The following is a 19,522-nucleotide window of genomic DNA, read 5'->3' as shown; positions in this document are numbered from 1 at the left end:
GGACTCTTAGATTGTTGTCCATCACGTTACTAATTGTGTCTAGAAACATCTCCTATATCTATGTCGTCTGCATAGGCTAAAGGCTTAATCAAAAATGCAGACAACATTTCCTCATCGTGCTTCTTTAATATTTCCACTTTTAATTGCATTGAAATTCGTTTTAGTACATCCTTTCGTTCTCATTTAATAAAATTATTGCATTTTCCCGCTTGAAAACGAAAGTCAGACACTTGAGGGTCTATTCAAGTCAGTTATTGGATAGACATAACTTTAGCCAAACCATTTCCGCAGCAGGAAATCCGTACACAGGCGAACACACGAGCGTTCTTTGCAAATCTTCATAGTTTCGATTGAGATCAAATTAAATTAAAATTTTTGTTGAAGAAAACTTCGCTGACACTCAAACAAATACGAGAAAAGAAAAGTAAATGTCGGCGCAAAGTAACTTAGTTGGCAGAGCGGTGGATGCGGCAGCCAAGCGCCAAATGAAGACATAAGCTACAAGGCAAAGTCGAAGAGCAGAGCAGTAAACGCACATAACTGCAGTTGTCGAAGAGTTAAAAGACGAAAGAGCAAGACTGCGCGGCAAATGATATGCGCCCGCAGGCAACACTTAACCTCTTCCTGTCACATCCTGGCAGCCGACAGACAGCGCGGCAGGCAAACAAACAAAGCGCGCACAGAACTACGGTCGCCAAGACAGAACGTAAATGAGGAAGGAAATGCTTGAAAAGTTGTAGACTTGAGCAACAACGCGACGTCTGCCGAAGCTTACGCGAAACAGGCACACAGACAGGCGCGGCAGCAACACGCTATTAATGTAATTTCCGCGCGAGACGCCAAAACACGAAGAAAACCAAATGAAAAGTCGCATTCCCTAATTGCCAATAAAACAAAAAACGAAATAGATGAGTTATGCGCACGAAAAAGTGGCAGCCAGCAGATGTGCGCACATATTTTTCATAATTTCCGCATATTTTTTGTGTATACTTCGAATAAGCGCCGCCGACGACCGAAGCTGCTCAACTTTCGTCGAAAAAAATGTGCAGGAAAATAAATGAGAGCGAAAATAAATTACGAAAATAAACTAACCTCACTTCCCAGCGCCGCCTAAATACAGCTAACTACACGTACAGCCGCTTGCAGGGTTGTTGAAATCGAAAAGTGCCTAAATGAAATTTGCTTGCGAGCGCAAACTGTTTTGCTGTCCACACCTGCTGCACCACGCTTCGTCCGCTTTCCACCACTTCCTACGTGTGCTCATGCATTGAAAGTGAAATTGAAAACGTACAATGACCCCATTCTGTCTTATTCTGGCTTATTTTCCGTTGCTTCTCTTTTTTTCTGTTTTTATTTTTCCCATTTACCGGCGCGCACTGACGTACCTTGTACTCACATTCAGCCACACTTCGTTATACCACTACATGCGTACAATTACATTGCCATTTTCCATTATTCAACAGCTTTCAGCTTCTTTTCACTTCCGCTTTTGCCACTTTTCCATCCGCTACTCTCGCCGTTGTCCTTTTCTATTTGCACAAATGCTCGTCTCTACTCTACTACCTTTTCGCTTTTCGTAGCCAGACAGTTTTTGTTCTCAGACAAAAATGGCACAACAAAAAGCAAACACTCAAACATGTGCGTCTATCAACCGTTACCAGGCAGTGGCGTCGCTCGTAGCGGCTGGTTGCCGGTAGCTGTGCGCCTATTATTTCTGCGACGTAACATTTTTGTGTGTCTTTGCGTATACATGGCGTAGTCTGTAACTGTGGCAGCAATGCTTGATACGCAGCGCCAGGATTGCCATTTTAATGATGTAGAGTATTCGGAAAATCGACAGAGAAATTTCTGTTATAGCCTGGAAGGCGGAAAACATGTTCTTGGTAATATTGATCAGAAGAAAACTAGCGGCATCTTCTCCAAGGGATATGTGCGTAGGACGGAGTCGCTGGAGAAGAGGTGCACTGAGCTTTTTCACCAATGGAGCGAAGCTGAATTGGAAGGCTAGAGGTGGAGTCTTCTGTCAGAATCAACTCTTTCCGGTTTCAGACTGCCAGACCACAGTAGTGTCTTAGAAGCAGATGTACTTCAACGAAATGCATCTTCTTTTAGTTAGGTATGCATCCACTTTGATAGCAAAGCTTCGACATAGACCTTTAACACACTGACAGCTATTCAAGAGGAGCATGACCTCACTAATTGTGGCATCAAGCTACTTCCAAATTAAACTTGTCTAGGCGCCTGACCGCAGCGGAGTAGTCGGAAACTGTAAAGCCGATGAGCCCTGCAGATATTCCCCTGTCGTCGTGCACGCGGTCGCTGGATCTATGAATAGCTGATTAACCCGGTACAATCCAAATCTCATTAGGATGGGAACGATGAGATATTTCCCAGTCATCGTGAACTCGGTCGCTGGATCTATGAATAGCCGATAAGCCTGCTATAATCCAAATCTCATTCGGATGGATCTATGGATCTCGCGCGAGCTCTGTAAGCATTGGTCAGCAACCAGCACTTGCAGGGTTGCATAAGCTTTCCGGTCCAGCGTAGAACGCAAAAGGTCCATGGAGCTATTAGTCCTTCAAAGAGTTCATATGGCTCCAATGATAGGTGTCCTAACTGGATACTGTCCCATTTGCACCAACGCGGAGAGACTAAAGAGTCTTGAGGACGCTATTTCTCAAAGTTACAGGTGGGAAGATGAGTTGAAAACATTTAATTTTCCTTTTTACTGTCCCGCTTCCGCCAGACTTACAAACTGGAGTGTATATTAGTCACCTTCATTAATTTGTGATTGCCTCTAGGCGCTGGATCGCCTTCTAATTTAGCTCGCCTTCAAACGAATGTTCTTTGGCTACCCATTGGATACTTGGTCTAAGACCGGAGTCGTGAATTGCTAAAACCATATGTAAAATAGTCGTTTCTGGCCACTCCCAAGTGAATGGCGCTCAGAGAACTTTCCTCACTTACGTGAACTTCTACACTTGACTTCATCCTCCGCTTTTTAGATATACGATAGTCTTTTTGTTCCATATTCAGGAGTTCAGGGCATAACAAGGGACAAGAGTCTCTAGCAGTCCATGTGGGATTATTGTAGATATATGCTATAGATGTTCGATATCGGCAGTTCCGACCACAGAACATCTTCTTGATAAGAAAATGGCGTGTGCAAAATTTCAAATCGATATCTCACAAGCTGAGGCTAGTTCGCGTATACGAGTATATATGCAGATGGACTGCCAGCGGGGCATGGATTTTACATTTGTATACGTTATTCGGTCTCCGAATAGGATTGTTCCAACCAGAAACCATAACATAACTCTATATGTCTTACGGATCTTCGAAACTGCTTAGCTATCGTTTGAGACTTCACATTTCGTGCAATTTAGGGCCTGTTTCTTTAACCGTCAGCTTTCATTTCTTTACTTCTACATCTTTAGACACAGCATACAGTTTATCCCAGGGGCAATATTTAGTCCAATCCCCACAACCAGACCGTAGGCTAGGCAGTCAAATGCTACACTTGCCACCAGTGCTAAGTTTGCCGACTATTACCACCACCATTACCACCAACATCAGCCAACTCATACCGCAAAGAGACAGCAGGGCAGCAGAGCGCTTACATACATGAGTACAACGCGCTTTTGCCCTAAATAGCAGTCTCCAACTCGGTACCAATACGGCCGGCATGTGCTTGAAGGGTACTCGGTGGTTGGTAAATCAAGCTCGAGCAGTTATTTACACGCATAGAACGCTGGAGTTATGTATGACGGTGGAAATATATACATATAATGCTGGAAATTTGTAAGAAGTATGTACAACGGTACATATATATACATACATATAGATACATATAACTAGTGTTGATTAAGGGGTGTGCTTTGCTTGGCGTAGTTCCGCACTATCACCAGAGCCTGCATATTGGCTGCGGTCTCGCTGTTTTGCTGCTTGGCAGCGCCCCAACTCAGCAACTCGACAGCCTAATGCGCTTGCTGGATGTCCTCTTTGCGCATTTGTTTACTTTAGGTCGTTACAGTAAATCATTTTAAATGGATTTCTTAGTCGGCATGGCGCAAACGACACATTCGCAAGCCGGCCTAGTTGGGCTCAATGAATAGCTTTGCCTGCTAGTAGTTGCCATTTTACTATTTAGAGCCGCTCGTAATGCCAGCCATGCTGTCAATACTCAACAGCTTGTTTCATTTCATTTTGTGCTAACTGCTAACGGTTTTTGCAGCAGTAACGCAGTTGTGTTCGGCTAATGCTGCATGAATTATTTTGCATGTTACCGCCGCTTGTTAATGTTGTGTACGCCATTGTTGTTGGCCATTCAACTCCGGCACGCACACAGCATTCGCCTGTCTTTCGTGCTCTACAGCGGCCTTTTTGCTCATTTGCATACGCGCCGTCCACACACATACACAAATTTGTTTGCTGTCGCTCTGTGCCGGTCCATTCATTCATTTTTCAGCATACTCTTCATCATTTGCTCATGCCAACGTCGCTGGTTCGAGTGAACTCCTTCGGGCTTTAACGCCTGTGCATTTTTCCTATCGTTTGTTTGTTGTTTTTTGCTTTTTTTGCTTTAAAAACTTAAAGCTTACATGCCTTTACCGTTGTGTTTTAACTGTTTATTTATTTTTTTAGCATTCTTGTATTCTGAAAATGCGTTCGGCATCATTTCCTGCAGTTTTGCGCCCAGTCCACCGTGTTTTCCGTTTCCTCTGCGCAGTTTTCCCCCTAAAAAACAGCTTGCTTGCTACCCTTACTATCCGCTACTGCCATATTTACATTCTTTATCATAGTATGGGGTTGTTTTTGTAACTTTACATATTTTCTTACACATGCACACATACTCGGTTACTATCCACATGCCAAGCTAACCGTTGAAGTTGTACTACTTTTGCAACAAAGCTAAATCGATTTTTATACACAATACCCAGTATTTTTAGGCTTGTATGTGTTTATGTAGTATGTAAATATTGTTTTTTTATCTGAGTTTTCACTACAAAAAGAAAAACAGACAACTTTGGTTGCTTAAAAACTGTATTATCCTTCACAGCATACACAAAAACAATATATTCCTTACGGGAACCTCATATTGAGCGTTCAATTTGTATGGCAGCTATATGCTATAGTGTTCCGATCTGGAAAGTTTTCGGAGAGATTGTGCTCTAATCTAAAATAATAATTTGAGCTAAGATACCTTGTAAAATAAAAGAGGTTTCCATACAAGGACATGATTTTTCTCGTTCAGTTTGTATGGCAGCTATATGCTATAGTAGCTCGATCTGAACCATTTCTTCAGATATTATAGAGCTATTTTAGTTGTTGAGCCGTGCTAAATTTCGGGAAGATATCTCATCAAGTAAAAAAGTTTTCCATACAAGGACTTTAGTTTGATCGAACAGTTTGTATGGCAGCTATATGCTATAGTGGTCCGAACTGTATTTTGTTTTCAAGAATTGTACTGTTGCTACAGATAATAATTCATGCCAAAATTTCACGAAGTTATCTTATCAACTAAGCAAGTTTTCCCTACAAGGATATGCTATTGAACGTTCAGTTTGTATGGCAGCTATATGCTACAGTGGCCCGATCTGAGCACTTTCTTCAGGGATTGAACCTATGTCTTACCTCAGCATTTGAGCCGAATTTCGTGAAGACATCTGAACAAATAAAAAAGCTTTCCATACAACGATGAAATTTTCATCATTCGGTTTGTATGGCAGCTATATGCTATAGTGATTCGATCAGAACAATTTCTTCGCAAATTGTACAGAAGCTTTAGATAATAATTCATGCCAAATTTCGTGAAGATATCTCATCAAGTAAAAAAGTTTTTCATACATGAACTTTTTGATCGATCAGTTCGTATGGCATTACTTCGGATATTGTAGCGTGTCAAGCTGGCTTATTCTTATACGTTTCTACAAACTTCTTGGCGAACTTAATATACCCCGTTCAGGGTATAAAATTGAGCACTTTGTTTATTTTCCGCTGGTCTAGCTCCCCAAAGCAAGCAATCACTGCAGCAACATACGCTTACTAGCACACACACACACATACTCACAAAGAAATGTATGTATGCACTCCTATAGAAAGGAGCGTTTGTGCGCCCTGGAGTTTTGAACTTTTCATGAACAGCACTTCAACTCACCCACAACACCCTCAACTACGCACACACATACACCTACATGCACAGCAGCATAACTGTAAGTGTGCACTGTTGACGTTTGGTAAAGGTCATTTATTATACTGGCTTGACACCTTCTTTGTGTGCGTTGGCTGGCTGCCGTGCCTTGTGTGTGCTCTGACTGATTATGCTTTGTTGTTTTGCGCAACCCTGAAATCCTGAATTGCCAGACAATTGCGCCAACCACCCTTCGCTTTGCAAGCATTAAAAGCGCTTTAGTTTGTTTTCTTTGTTGTTGTTGTTGATTGTTCGCTTTCTTGTCTATCCAAATCTCCATGCTTCACTTTAATGTGTTTTTGTTTTTGTGCCTTTCCGTGCTAATGGCTTACTTTTATTTTAAGTTTCCATCTCGTGCCACACTTCGTGCTTCAAATTTCTCCACACAGTTTCTCAGCTTCTTGCGTGGCTGTGTGTGTTTTTGTATCCCGACATCACGCGCAGCTCGCCAGTCTTTACCCAAAGTCAATAATATTGATTTTTTCTCTACCTTCTGCCAGTCTTCCGCTTGCTGCGTTGCGGCTTCAATTGGCTTTCGTTTACTTTAACTGCATTTTTATAGCATTCAACAAATTTGTTTATGTAAACAATTGGATTTTATTGAGTTTATTGCCTTTGTGTTTGGAAATTTGTGTCGTATTTGTTTTCATTGTTGCCAAGTTGTTGACGGTATCCGTTTTCTGCTCGCTGTGGCAGTTTCAAGTGACTTCCTGATGGCGTAAACACTCCGTTTATGCGAGTTAATTTTGTATAATTCAGAGTTTTATCGTAAATTAATTGGCAAAGCTGAATAATAGTTTATAGTAATGATCTTCGGATCTCGAAACTGAAACTAGTGTGAATCACCAAGTAGACTGGTATATTGTAAGGGTTTAATCTAGTAGGAAGTCGTCGAAAAGTTGTTTCTTTTTTTATATAATTCATTTTATCAGGAATATCCTGAGCAAGGTCAAACTTCTTGCTACATCAAGTCAAATGGATCACCAAGTGTAGTTATATCTCGTAATAGTTTACTCTAGTAGGAAGTTGTCGAAAAGCTGTTTTTTCCTGATAGATTTCATTTTATCTGGAAAATACCGACAAAGTTTAAATTTCTTGCCATATCAAGTAATTTCCAGCACTTATGACTTCTTATCAACATTTCTCTCAGCGAACATTTTATAACCAAAATTTTGGTTTAACTCCATGGGCTTCTTTAGACGAAAAGAAGCTCTTCATTAGAAAAAAGGTTGCTCAGGGTTTTGCGAAACTTTCTTGTAAGATTTTACTGGTTTTTTTGCGGTTAGAGGAGCTTTGATGTGGAGACATTCGGCAGTTATATGTTAAGGGAGATTTTTATACCCTGAATAGGGTATATAAAGTTTGCCACGAAATCTGTAAGACACAAAAGGAAGCGTCAGAGATCCTATAAAATATATATATAAACGATTAGCCTACAGAATATAAAAACAAAAGTATTAGCACGACGAGCTGAATCGATTTGGCCATAACCGTCGGGGTCTCTGTATTTATATAGGCGAATTAGTCCCTCATTTTCTGAGATAACGATTTGAAATTTTGCACACATATTTTTCTACTTAAGTGGCTACTCATATATCAGAACAGTCAATATCGGACAACTATAATATATAGCTGCCATATAAACTGAACCATCAAAATCAAGTTTTTATAAGGAAAACTTTTTTATTAGACAATATATCTTAATGAAATTTTTCACAAATTATAAAAAAAAGAAGTTGTATAATCTGTGCAAAAATTGTTCAGATCGGGAAACTATAGCATATAACTGCCATGCAAACTGACTGAACAAAATCAAGTTCTTATAAAGGAAAGCTTTTTATTGGAAGAGCTATCTTCATGAAATTTGGCGTGAATTATTGCCCAAAGCAGTCGTATAATTTCTGAAGAAATTATTCAAATCGCGTCACTATATCATATAGCTGTCATACAAACTGACTGAACAAAATCAGAGTAAAGAACTTGTTAAACCTTTTTATCTATAAAAAGCTGCAGCTGTGAGGGTATTTTACCTCCTTTAAAGTTGTATTTATATTTTTTATACAGTCTTTGCATATATTTCTTATATTTTAACATTCTAACAACAAAATGTATTAATGCATAACTTACTACCCCAAAAAGTATGCTTTATGCCCACACAATTTAACCAATTTAGCAGCAAAAACTATTATTTCACATTCTAAAACTACAAATGTACGCTAAATGTTTCGACTTTATGAAATTTCCACCACTTCCACTACACGACTATTGCTTTACCGCTAACGCTTTCGTCTCACAATCGCATTTCCAGTTGCACTAACTCACTTAAATTGTCGCGTTAGCATAAATTGTTATAATTATGGTCCAAGCAATTTAGATAAGGTCGATATGGTTATGCCAAGTGCCCACAAGCGCGTACCACTTACACATGCTTACATGCTCCGTAGCACCCATTACATATTTACATGTATGTGTTTGGGTTAGTGGATGTGTGCGCGCGTAAGAACACTTTTGACGTTTCGCCGTCATAACAATTACACAAAATTGTTGGCAATAAAAGTATGCGACAGCACAAAAACGAATAATTCCCAACCAACAACATTCATATGTGCATGTATGTATGTATGTGGTTGTGTACTGCAAGTAACCGCATTTTGTAGCAGCAAGGTTCATGCATGTGCCGCTAATGCCAAGCCCTCGCTCGTTTAATGTACGTAGACTGTCACAGCAGCGAAACGAACGCCAGTTAGCGCCATAAAATGTTGTTGTTGTTGTTTTGCTTACAATAAAATTCGTACATATACTTATGAATGCTGAGTAAGGAGTATGGTTCATGTGCTTGTATACAAAACTTTTTCGTTTGACGAGATATCCCCACCAAATTTGGTACAGAGTTTTCCCAAAAGCAAAGCTATAATATCTCAAAAACCTTTTTAGGTTGGATTACTATAGCTTATAGCTGCCATACAAACTGAATGATTAGAATCAAGGCCTTGTATGGAAAACTTTTGTATTTCATAAGATATCTAATTCCAAAATTTGGTTCGAATTATTAGTGAAGACATAGGTACAGTCTCTGAAGAAATTGTAAAGATCGGGCAAATATAACTTATAGCTGCCATACAAACTGAACGCTCAAATTCAAGTCCTTATATGAACAACTTTTTCATTTGTATAGATATCTCCACTAAATGTGGAGTAGACTATTTTTCAAGACAGCAGTTTAATCTCAGAAGAAATTGTAAAGATCGGATCAATATAGCTTATAGTTACCATACAAACTAAACGCTCAAAATCAAGTCCTTATATGGACAACTTTTTTATTTGACTAGATATCTTAACGAAATTTTTCGTGAAATATAATCAGAAACAAAGCTACAATATCTGAGAAAAACTTTAAGATCGAACAACTATAGCATATAGCTTCCATACAAATTGAACGCTCAAAACCAAGTCCTTGTATAGAAAACTTTTTATTGAAAGAGATATCCGCAACAACTTTGGTGCGAATTATTCTCCAAGGCAACAGCGTAATCTCAGAATAAATTGCAAAGATCGGTCAGCTATAGCATATAGCTATCATACAAACTGAACGCTCTAAAACAAATACTTGTAACGGAAACATTTTATTTTTTTCGCAATTAACATTTTTTCTAGCTTTTGTTGTACGGGAGTTGTTTATTATGAAATTTTATTGCTGTTGTTTGTATAAAGAACACAAGAAATGTAAGAAAAAAATTGCATTCCTATAAAAATATTTTCCGTGCGCGTCACTCGTTGTGTGGCAACCTCTTGGAATTTGAGAAATTCCTGCAATTAGTAAGAATAATATTTAAATTTCGTAAATTGGTTGTATATTTTGAAAGCTTTTTGATCGTCGCGCTTCATTTAGCACATCTTTCGCATTACTTCTGCAATCAAAGCGCACAAATGCGCCCATTTTCCCCACCGCCAACACTCCGCCGTTTCATTGTGCCACCCAAAACAGCAGGTGCTTCATGCTGAGCGCCAACAAAGCAGTTTGCTGAGGCAATTAAGTGCTCTAATAGGCAGCGATTTCTTGCTTCAAATAATTAATTGCTTTCCAACACAAATAAAGCGCACTGCATCGTGGAGCCTGTGGCGCATATGCAAGGCAGCCTTGCCACTTCACACGTCATTAACACACACACACACACACAGCCATATGTTAAAGAAGAGTGCACGCGTGTGTGTATGTGAGTGCGTGAACTCAGCAACTACATTAAAGCATATGTCGAAATTTATTTATTGAAATAAAAAACAAAAAGCAACAACATATTGCATTGCATGCGGCAGCAACTGTAGGTGGTGGCTGGCAATAAAATACAGCAAATAGTAAAAATAGCGCTGAAGTGAAAAGCTGCTTTGCAGCACAAAACTCCCGTGCCAGTCAGAGATGCTGTTTTGTGCGCCCGCTTCGCTTAAAATTTGTTGCTGTGTTTATTTTTTGTACCCAACTGCGGCGCATTTCTAGCAGATGATTCATTAAAAACTGCACTTCCACATTTTATTTGCTTTGCCGTGTTTATTTTACTCGATATGCCTGTTGCACACATGAACACAAACATACATACTAACATGGCAATTCGCTGTAGGGCAGCGCGCGGCCAGGCCAACATTGCAGGTCGCGGTAGGGCGGCGCGATTCGTACAGCCCAAACATCGCATAATTCGATGTAATTGCGCGCATTCAAACGGACAGTCGAAAGCCGGCGCTGAAGTGGTGTGTGTAAGCCCATAAACATGAGTGTGTGCATATGAGGCATGCACCTAAAAGCGCGCGCTACGCGTACAAATGCTTTGTGCAGGCGTAAGGTGCGCTTACTTTAGCCGGCGTGGTGGCATGCAACAGTGCGTCTATTGATTTTGGGATTCTTTACACTTCATTTCCGAATACTTCAACCGAAGCGCTTACTGCAGCAATAGCATAATGCAACAGCAGCAAGCGTGCGCACGAAGGTGATGGTGTTAAAGGTAGCGGCGTTGAACTCGCGAACTCGCGTCTTAAATGGCAGCACTTGAAGCGCGACGCAAAGAGCGCGCGCGCACATACAACGCTTCAATAAAATATGTATGCATGTGTATATACCTACACGCCGCGCTGTAGTCCCTGCTAAAGGCTAAGGTAAATAAGCTGGTCAGCCAAAAGAACAGCGCGCAATGAGTACACGTTGGCAGTGAGCGCTTAACAAGGCAGCCTTTAAGCATGTGTCGCACGAAATTGTATTTACTCTTGCACATATGTACATATGTGTGTACATTTTTCAATATTTATGTACACTTAGCTACCACTGTCCACTCTGTTGCATTGCGCATCGTGTTTCACATGAAGCGCTAGCAGCGAACTCTTAGGAAGCGCTCCGCCGCATCCCGTATACAGTGGCATTTAGTGGAAGCGCGTCCAAACACAAAGCGCGCACATACATAAATATGTATAATTATCAAGATTACGCAAATAGGGCTTGCAGCGCGTCATTAGTTACTTAAATACAAATGAAATCATACCGAATTTCTTCGCTGCTCACCATTATGTGAGTAAAAAAAAGAAAAGCAAATACAATGCAATATCTTCTTAGCGCTCTATGCAGCCTTGACTCCTTTTCCTGCTTAGTCTGCAGCCTAATTTCACTGGAATTTTTAGTAATCATACAAGTATTTACATTTCAATTAGTAGCGTTGCATTCTTAGTTTCGTTTCAGTATTATTTTTTCATTATTCTTATTTTCATTTGTTTTGCCTACAAATACTTACTAATCCTCAATTATTTTTTCTATTTTTTCCAGAAATGGGTCTGCGCTACTGTGAAACACCCTCGGTCGGCACTTGTTGCACGTTCAACATGGAAACGCGTCTGGCGCTGCAATCGCGCATGCAGCTGGAGAAGCAGTCCAAGGAGCAGATTACGAAATTGTCGAATGCTTTGGCGGCGAAGGCGCAGAAATATAATTGTAAGTAGACAAATTGATATTTCTTTAAGGAGCACGAAAACTTTGCTGAGCAAAAATGTGAGAGATGCGATATAAATGCAATTAAATAAGCAAAAATGCTTGTTCTTAATGCCTGAGAACCTGAAACTAAGCAAAAATCTGAAAATATAAGCCACGACTTCAGGTTTTACCATTCATAAATTATACTCTTCTCATACAGTGGCCCGAGTAATCGCCCTTTGCGTATGGTGAATTGAATAAAAAATTGGTATAAATTGCAATAAACTGGCATAATTGCTAAGAGACGGAGTATTGTATATTAGCAACTCAACTCACAACTTATTTCAATGTCACGCGATGAGTAAGAGTGCTGAATCGAACAAGCAATTGGTATAAATTCCATGGATTGGCATAATTGCTTAGAGACAAATTTTATATTATTGGCAACTCAAGCTCACTACCCTTATACAACTTATTTCAACCACACTCGATGACCAAGAGTGCTGAATTGAGCAATCAACTGGTATAAATGCAATAGATTGGCATAATTGCTTAGAGACATATTTTATATTATTGACAACTCAAGCTCACTACCCTTATACAACTTATTTCAGCCTCACTCGAATACCAAGAGTGCTGAAACGAACAATCAACTGGTATAAATGCAATAGATTGGCATAATTGCTTAGAGACGGAATATTCTATTACTGGAAACTCAACTCACAACTTATTTTAGCCTCATTCGCTGACCAAGAGTGCTGAATCGAACAAGTAACTGGTATAAATGAAATAAACTCGCATAAATTACCTGGAGAAAGCATAGCAAGCGGCACTGACAGTTTAAATGTCATACATAGAAGCATAAATCTAAAAAGCAAATGGTATAAATAGCATAGGCTGGCATAATTGCCTAGGTAAGGCTAATGGTTCTAGCGGTTCTAAAACTTCAAAGAAATGTCATAATTCTTTACAGGGGCACGCCAGTGTTTATTTGTGGTTAAATGGGTGTCAGAAATTATATAATTTCTATTAATTCAGCGTCGTGTACGCCGCTTAGTAAGCCGAAACCAATTTTATGTTGCCCAAATAACGGCAGTGCAACATTTTTCAATTACACGAAATTTAAATTTAGAGTACGCACAGCAAGGAAAAATTTCGAGGGCGCAAGCCGAAGTCGCTGCTTGAAAAATTGAAACATTACTCCGCATACGCCTGCTTAATCTTCTCTGACACAATTAATTCGACACCCACTTGAACCCAAAAACAAAAAAGATGGATGAGCGGCAAAGTAAACGAGCGCGCGTATAGCGAAGGGTTGCGCTTCGTCTAACGGCTACACAAATCTGTGGCATGTCACATGACACGCTGTCAATGTGTAGTGGCTCTGTGGCTGCTGCTTAGGCGCGACCCTCCACAAGTGGCTACCCAATGAACCGTTCACGCGTTGCACGCGGCGTGTTGCGCATGCGGCGCACTGCAACAAATTGCGGCATGCACAGACTCAACTCATTTGTTGCTGTTTATTAAATGTATGTTATTGTTGTTGATGTCGTCGCATTACACCGCTTGTTTGTGTCAACAATCTGAACGCTGCCGGATGTGAAGTTTTCCAATTATGTTCGATTAATGCTGGGCGCGCGCTGAAACAAGGCAAATCTAATTTGCTATGCCCAAATAAGTAATATACAAATTTAAAACGCCTAATAAGCGCGACGTAACGTTGGTGGATATCTCGAACGCATGCGCCAACTGAAATGGTACAGGCTGCCGCGCGACTTACTTAACGCCCATCAGCCACCATGACGGATGCTAGTTTTTGATTTAGGTTTTGATTACTGTAAACGTTTCTTTAATTAACATGATTTCCGTTTAGTTATTTATTAAGTTTTTATACCCTGAACAGCATAAAATCGATATATAAATGAACAGCGTGACGAGCTGAGTCGATTTAGACATATTCGGCCTTCTGTATATGAGCGGTCTAGTTCCTTAGTTTTTAAGATATCGATCTGAAATTTTTGCACGCTTCATTTTCTCCCCAAGAAGCTACTTATTTGTCGAAATTGTCGATATTGAACCACTATAGCATATAGCTACCATGCAAACTGATCGGTCAAAATAATCTCCTTATATAGAAAACTTTTTTATTTGAGAAGCTATCGTCACAAAATTTGGAACGAATTATTATCCAAGGCAACAGCATAATCTCCCACGAAATTGTTCAGATCGGATAATTCTATGCTATAGCTACCATACAAAGTGATCGATCAAACTGAAGTTCTTGAACGAGAAACTCTTTTATTCGGCGATATATCTAAATGAAATTTAGCATGACTTGCTTTTGAAGACAATAGTATCATCTCCCAAGAAATTGTTTAGATCGGACTACTATAGGGTATAGTTGCCATACAAAATGATCGCTCAAACTCAAATCCTTATATGAAAAACTTTTTTGTTTGACAAGCAATCGTCACGAGTTTCGCCATAGATTATTTTCTATGGCAACGCTACTATGTCCAGAAAAATTTTTCGAATAAAACCACTATAACATATAGCTCCCATACAAACTGGCCCATTTAATCAAATTTTTGAAGGAAAACTTTAACCAGTTAAGGTTATTTTAGCTTCGGTGTAGCCGAAGTTAAAGTTTTTGCTGTTCATTTTTTTTTTTTGTTTTTGTAAATAATTTTAAAATTATCATTTTCTCATTATCATTCTTTTGTATTTTTCAGCTATCTTCCGCAAGCTGTTGGGCGAATCGAAAGAGGAGTTCCACAAGATGTTCACACGCACCTATGGCGTTATCTATCAGCAAAATTCCTATGTCTTCTCCGATTTATTCAATGAATTGGAAAACTATTACACCCGTGGACGTGTCGATCTGCTGGAAGTGATGGACAAATTCTTCAACACGCTCTACCAGAAAATGTTCCAAGTGCTGAACGGACAAACGTTTGAAGAAAAGTAAGTACGAGAGACGGTTTTTTGGCTGATTTTTTTAATAATTTTTTTTAATTTTTTATCTATTTTTTTTTTTTTTTTTTTAAATTTTTTTAATTTTTTTCTTTTTTTTTAATTTTTTAATTTTTTTAATTTTTTTTTAATTTTCTTTTTTAATTTTTTTCTTTTTGTTTTTAATATTCTCTAACATATTTGTGGGTCTGGGAGTCTTCATGCTTTTTTAATATTGATTAGCGATTGTTTATAAACTTTTAGCTTAAATTTCCGCAGACAGCTTTCAGTTAAAATACATTTTTCGGTTACGACTTTTTGTCTAGAAATATGACTTTTAAATAAATTTTTCAATTAGTTCTCATTTCATTTGATTTTAAAACCAAGTAAGCCGTTGAACTTCACAAAGAAATTAATATGTAATGTGGTTAAAGGAATTAGAGAATAAAACAAAGTGTCCTCAACTCTCAAGAAATAACAAACTTTTAGCTAAGGGCTATGGCAAACACGTGACCACAAAGAAACTGATACGAATTCTGTAAATTTTACTGTCAACAGCACCTTTTAGACAAAAGCGTTGCCACGCACCAAAAAATCACAGCGTTGGCTTAAATTTCTGAAACTCACATACACACACATATATGAAAGTTTGCGTTCATTCACTGCTGCTTGCTGACTTTGAGCAACGAAAGCGTGTGGGGAAACAGTGATGGCCAAGCTTGTCACCGAAAGTCAAGTACCATGACAAACAGCTTAAATTACCGCTTTGATTAGCAAACGGAGCACTTATGAGTTATGTGGCTTTGTAAACTAATGCACATACATACATACATATATACATATACATACATATATAAATACAGACATATTCAGAAGCCACCATGAGCTTGTAATTCTTCAAGCAAAATACCAAAAAACAGCAGTGAAAGAGTAAACGAGCATGAAAGGGTCAAGTTCTTGCGGAAACAGCGCTTGTTAACACATACATACATTTCGATGTAAAAGCAACGGTCAGCGATTGGTCGACAGCAAGGGCGGTCGAACCGCAACAGCTCGTGTTACCCACGCGTGCATTTCGGTTTACCAAAACGTTTAAAATATTGCAAACAAAGCAAATAAGCACTTTTTTCGCAGGCTATGAAGGAAATAACGGTGAAATAGTGTGGGAAAACAAAAAGCAAAAAAAAGGAAAAGCAAAAACAAGAAAACAAGCGTTAGCTTATATAACATCCTTTACAAGGAAAAATGTTGTAATACAAGGAGTTGATTTTAAAGGTTCAGTTTGTATGACAGCCATATACTATAGTAAACCGATCTAAAAAATTTCTTGACATATTATACAGTTGCCTTCACTAATAAGTTATGACAAAATTCGTTAAGATATATTGTCAAATAAAATAGTTTTCCATACAAGAACTAAATTTTTATTGGTCAGTTTGTATGGCAGCTATATGCTATAGTTGACCGATCTGAAAAATTTCTTAATGTATTATAGCTTAGCCTTTATTAATAAGCTGTGCCAAATTTTGTGAAGATATCTCATTAAACAAAAGAATTTTCCATACAAAAAACACAATTTTTTTGGTCACTTCATATGGCAGCTATATGTTATAGTTGAGCGATCTAAAAAATTTCTTCAGATATTATCGCATAGCCTTCATTAATGAACCGTGCCGAATTTCGTGAAGATATATCGCTAAATAAAAGAGTTTTTCATACAAGAACTTAATTTTTATTAGTCAGTATATATGGGAACTATACGCTATAGTTGACCAATCTGAATTTTTTCTTTGAAATTAGTACCGTTGACTTGAGTAATATTCCATACCAAGTTTCATGAAGATATCTCGCTAAATAAAAAAGTTTTCTATACAAGAACTTGAATTTGATCGTTCATTTTGTATGGCAGCTATATGCTATAGTGGACCGATATCGCCGATTCCGACATATGTCTAACTTCTTATAGAAGAAAGTACGTGTGCATAATTTCAGATCGATATCTTAAAAACTATGGAGCTAATTGACAGATATTGACTTTGTCTGTCAACAGACCCTGTTCAGGGTATAATAAGCATTTGCATGTGAAAATGCTTGCATGCATGTACGAATTTATATATCTATGTATGTATGTATCCGTTCAACTGCTTGAATTTCACCACTCTGGCAGGCATTCAAAAGTCCACTAGCAGCGAAAGATGTAGAAAAGCAGCGGCAAAATAGCCAAAAGTCACTTACAACGAATTTGTTAAAAGGCGCGTTGACATGTGGGCTCATAGAAACATATCCAGATGCATGCAATAACACACAATTGTTTGTACTATCATATATGTATGCTCGTTTAGTTGCAAATATACGCACACACACACACGCAAATACAATGTGTAACCAAGCACACCTCATTCATAAGCAAATAAAAGCGAAAAATGGCCGGAAGCGCGGTGACTGGGCCAACAAGCCGCGTTCAAATGATCTTAAACACACAGCGTATGCAAACGCATACACAAAAATATACAGTATACACTACTATAAAAACCGCCTGTATTGTCCCAACACAGCACTTCTCTCTCCTCGCTCTTTCTAGCGCTCTCTAAATACTCGCAGCAAAGTTTTATGGTCTTGGGGGCGGCGTTGTAAATATGGGAACTGCAAGAGTAATAAAATCAACAACAACAACAATGAAGTACAGTGCAGCCCTACAAGTGCCGCAAACATTTGGCACACACACTCACACCCACACACGGGCATACATAGTTAGCATCTTGCACTTTTTCACACCTCCTGGAAATTATTCAATATGATGGCCCTTAATATACATACTCACAAGCAAACATATAGCGTGTCTAGCTTACACTAGCCTCAGCAACTCTCTTCATCTTTTGTTTACTTTACATTAATTTTATTGTTGTTTTTGCTTTTCCAAAGGGTTAAGTGCAAGCGTGAAGCACGTATCTTTTGCTGCTTTCGCTCTTCCTTTGTCATCCTTGAACTAAAGTGCATTCTGCTGGGTCTTAAGTGCTAGAGGACTCGGTGAATGAGCATAGATTTGAAATTTAAAGAAATGTTTAAAATAAATCTTCGGGTAAGAAACACTGGACATCTAAGAAACGGCTATAGGTCCGATTTTAGCAGCCTCGAGTTCGCACATAACCTAAATATTTTAGAAAAAGTAATTACTTAAGTAAACTCATCTTGTAAAAGGCTCTGGATGCCTAAGAGAGACTACATATAAGTTCAGTTTTAGTGAGCTTCAAAAATGTCGTAACCAAAAATATTTAAAAATTGGTATTCAGAAAGTAGTTTTTAAGCGAACTCATCTTATAAAGGTCTCTGGATTACTAAGCCACCACTAAAGCTCCAGTTTTATAAAACTCGATTACTCACCTAACCTAAAATACATTATTTGAAAAATGGTATTCAGAAAATTAATTTTCAAGTGAAAACATCTTGTGAAAGACTCTGGACCCCTAATAAATGTCTATAGGTCCGGTTTTAGCAAGCTCCAATAATTAGATAGCCTAATATATGGTTAAAGTGGTGTTTAGAAAGTAGTCTAGCTTAAGGTTCATTGAAGAAGAATATCTTATGGTTGAAGAACTCGTTGAATAACCATGAAATTTATATTTAAACCTTTCTGAATCGAAATCAACTCTCGACGTCTAAGAAAGACTATAGGTTCAGGTTTATCGAGCTCCGAAATTGAGATTTAAAAATTTTTGAGTTGAAACCAGCTTATAAAAGACTCTGGATGTCTAAGACACAAGCATAGATCCGGTTCTAGCAAACTTGAATACTCACATGGCTTCCGTTCCTACGATCGTCGGGTCTAGAGAACCGGAACGGATTCGAATTTTTATACGACCAAGGACTGTCAACTCGGCAGAGCTCTGCCGCTACAACAACAACGACAAGGACTTGGACTGTCAACTCGGAAGAATTCTGCGGCTACAACAATAACAACTCAGATAACCTAAGTGGTTTTGATAAAGTAATCTGGACGAAGGCTCAGTATTGCGCCCTTAAAAATATCCGTGGGTTTTACCAGCGGATTCATAAATGTTCCAGAAAGATGTTTTGGGCCCGAATATGTTTCAAATCTTACGAAAATTGTTTTTGTCGAACTTTTCTTTGACTACTTCGATGGATTTTTCTTCTTCTTATTATTATTTTTATTATTATTATTATTTTTATTATTATTATTATTATTATTAATATTATTATATTATCATTAAAGAAAAATTCATTTATTTTCTTTTCTCTATTATATTTCAGATTCCTAAAATGCGTCAGCGAACATATGAAAGAACTGAAGCCGTTCGGCGACGTGCCCGACAAACTGGCTGTACAAATCAAACGTTCCTTTGTGGCGACGCGCACCTATTGGCAGGCGCTGCATACAGCCGCCGAAGTGTCGAAGAAGATGATGAATGTGAGTT

General features: G+C 38.6%; 1 protein-coding gene across 2 annotated transcripts in view; it reads left to right on the top strand.

The window, feature by feature from the left end:
• The window catches only part of LOC120777542 (glypican-6), a 136,555-nt gene that overhangs the window by 105,520 nt on the left and 11,513 nt on the right, over nt 1-19,522 (top strand). For both annotated transcript variants that reach the window (XM_040108929.1, XM_040108930.1), the window contains 3 exons: nt 11,994-12,158; nt 14,870-15,101; nt 19,359-19,515. In XM_040108929.1, the coding sequence (XP_039964863.1) occupies nt 11,994-12,158; nt 14,870-15,101; nt 19,359-19,515 (554 nt within the window). The remainder of the gene's footprint in view (nt 1-11,993; nt 12,159-14,869; nt 15,102-19,358; nt 19,516-19,522) is intronic.

Source organism: Bactrocera tryoni, chromosome 5 (assembly GCF_016617805.1).
Source record: "Bactrocera tryoni isolate S06 chromosome 5, CSIRO_BtryS06_freeze2, whole genome shotgun sequence".
Taxonomy (NCBI): Eukaryota; Metazoa; Arthropoda; class Insecta; order Diptera; family Tephritidae; genus Bactrocera; species Bactrocera tryoni.
Note: the sequence above shows the minus strand (reverse complement) of the source record. Positions and strands in the feature narration are given on the sequence as shown.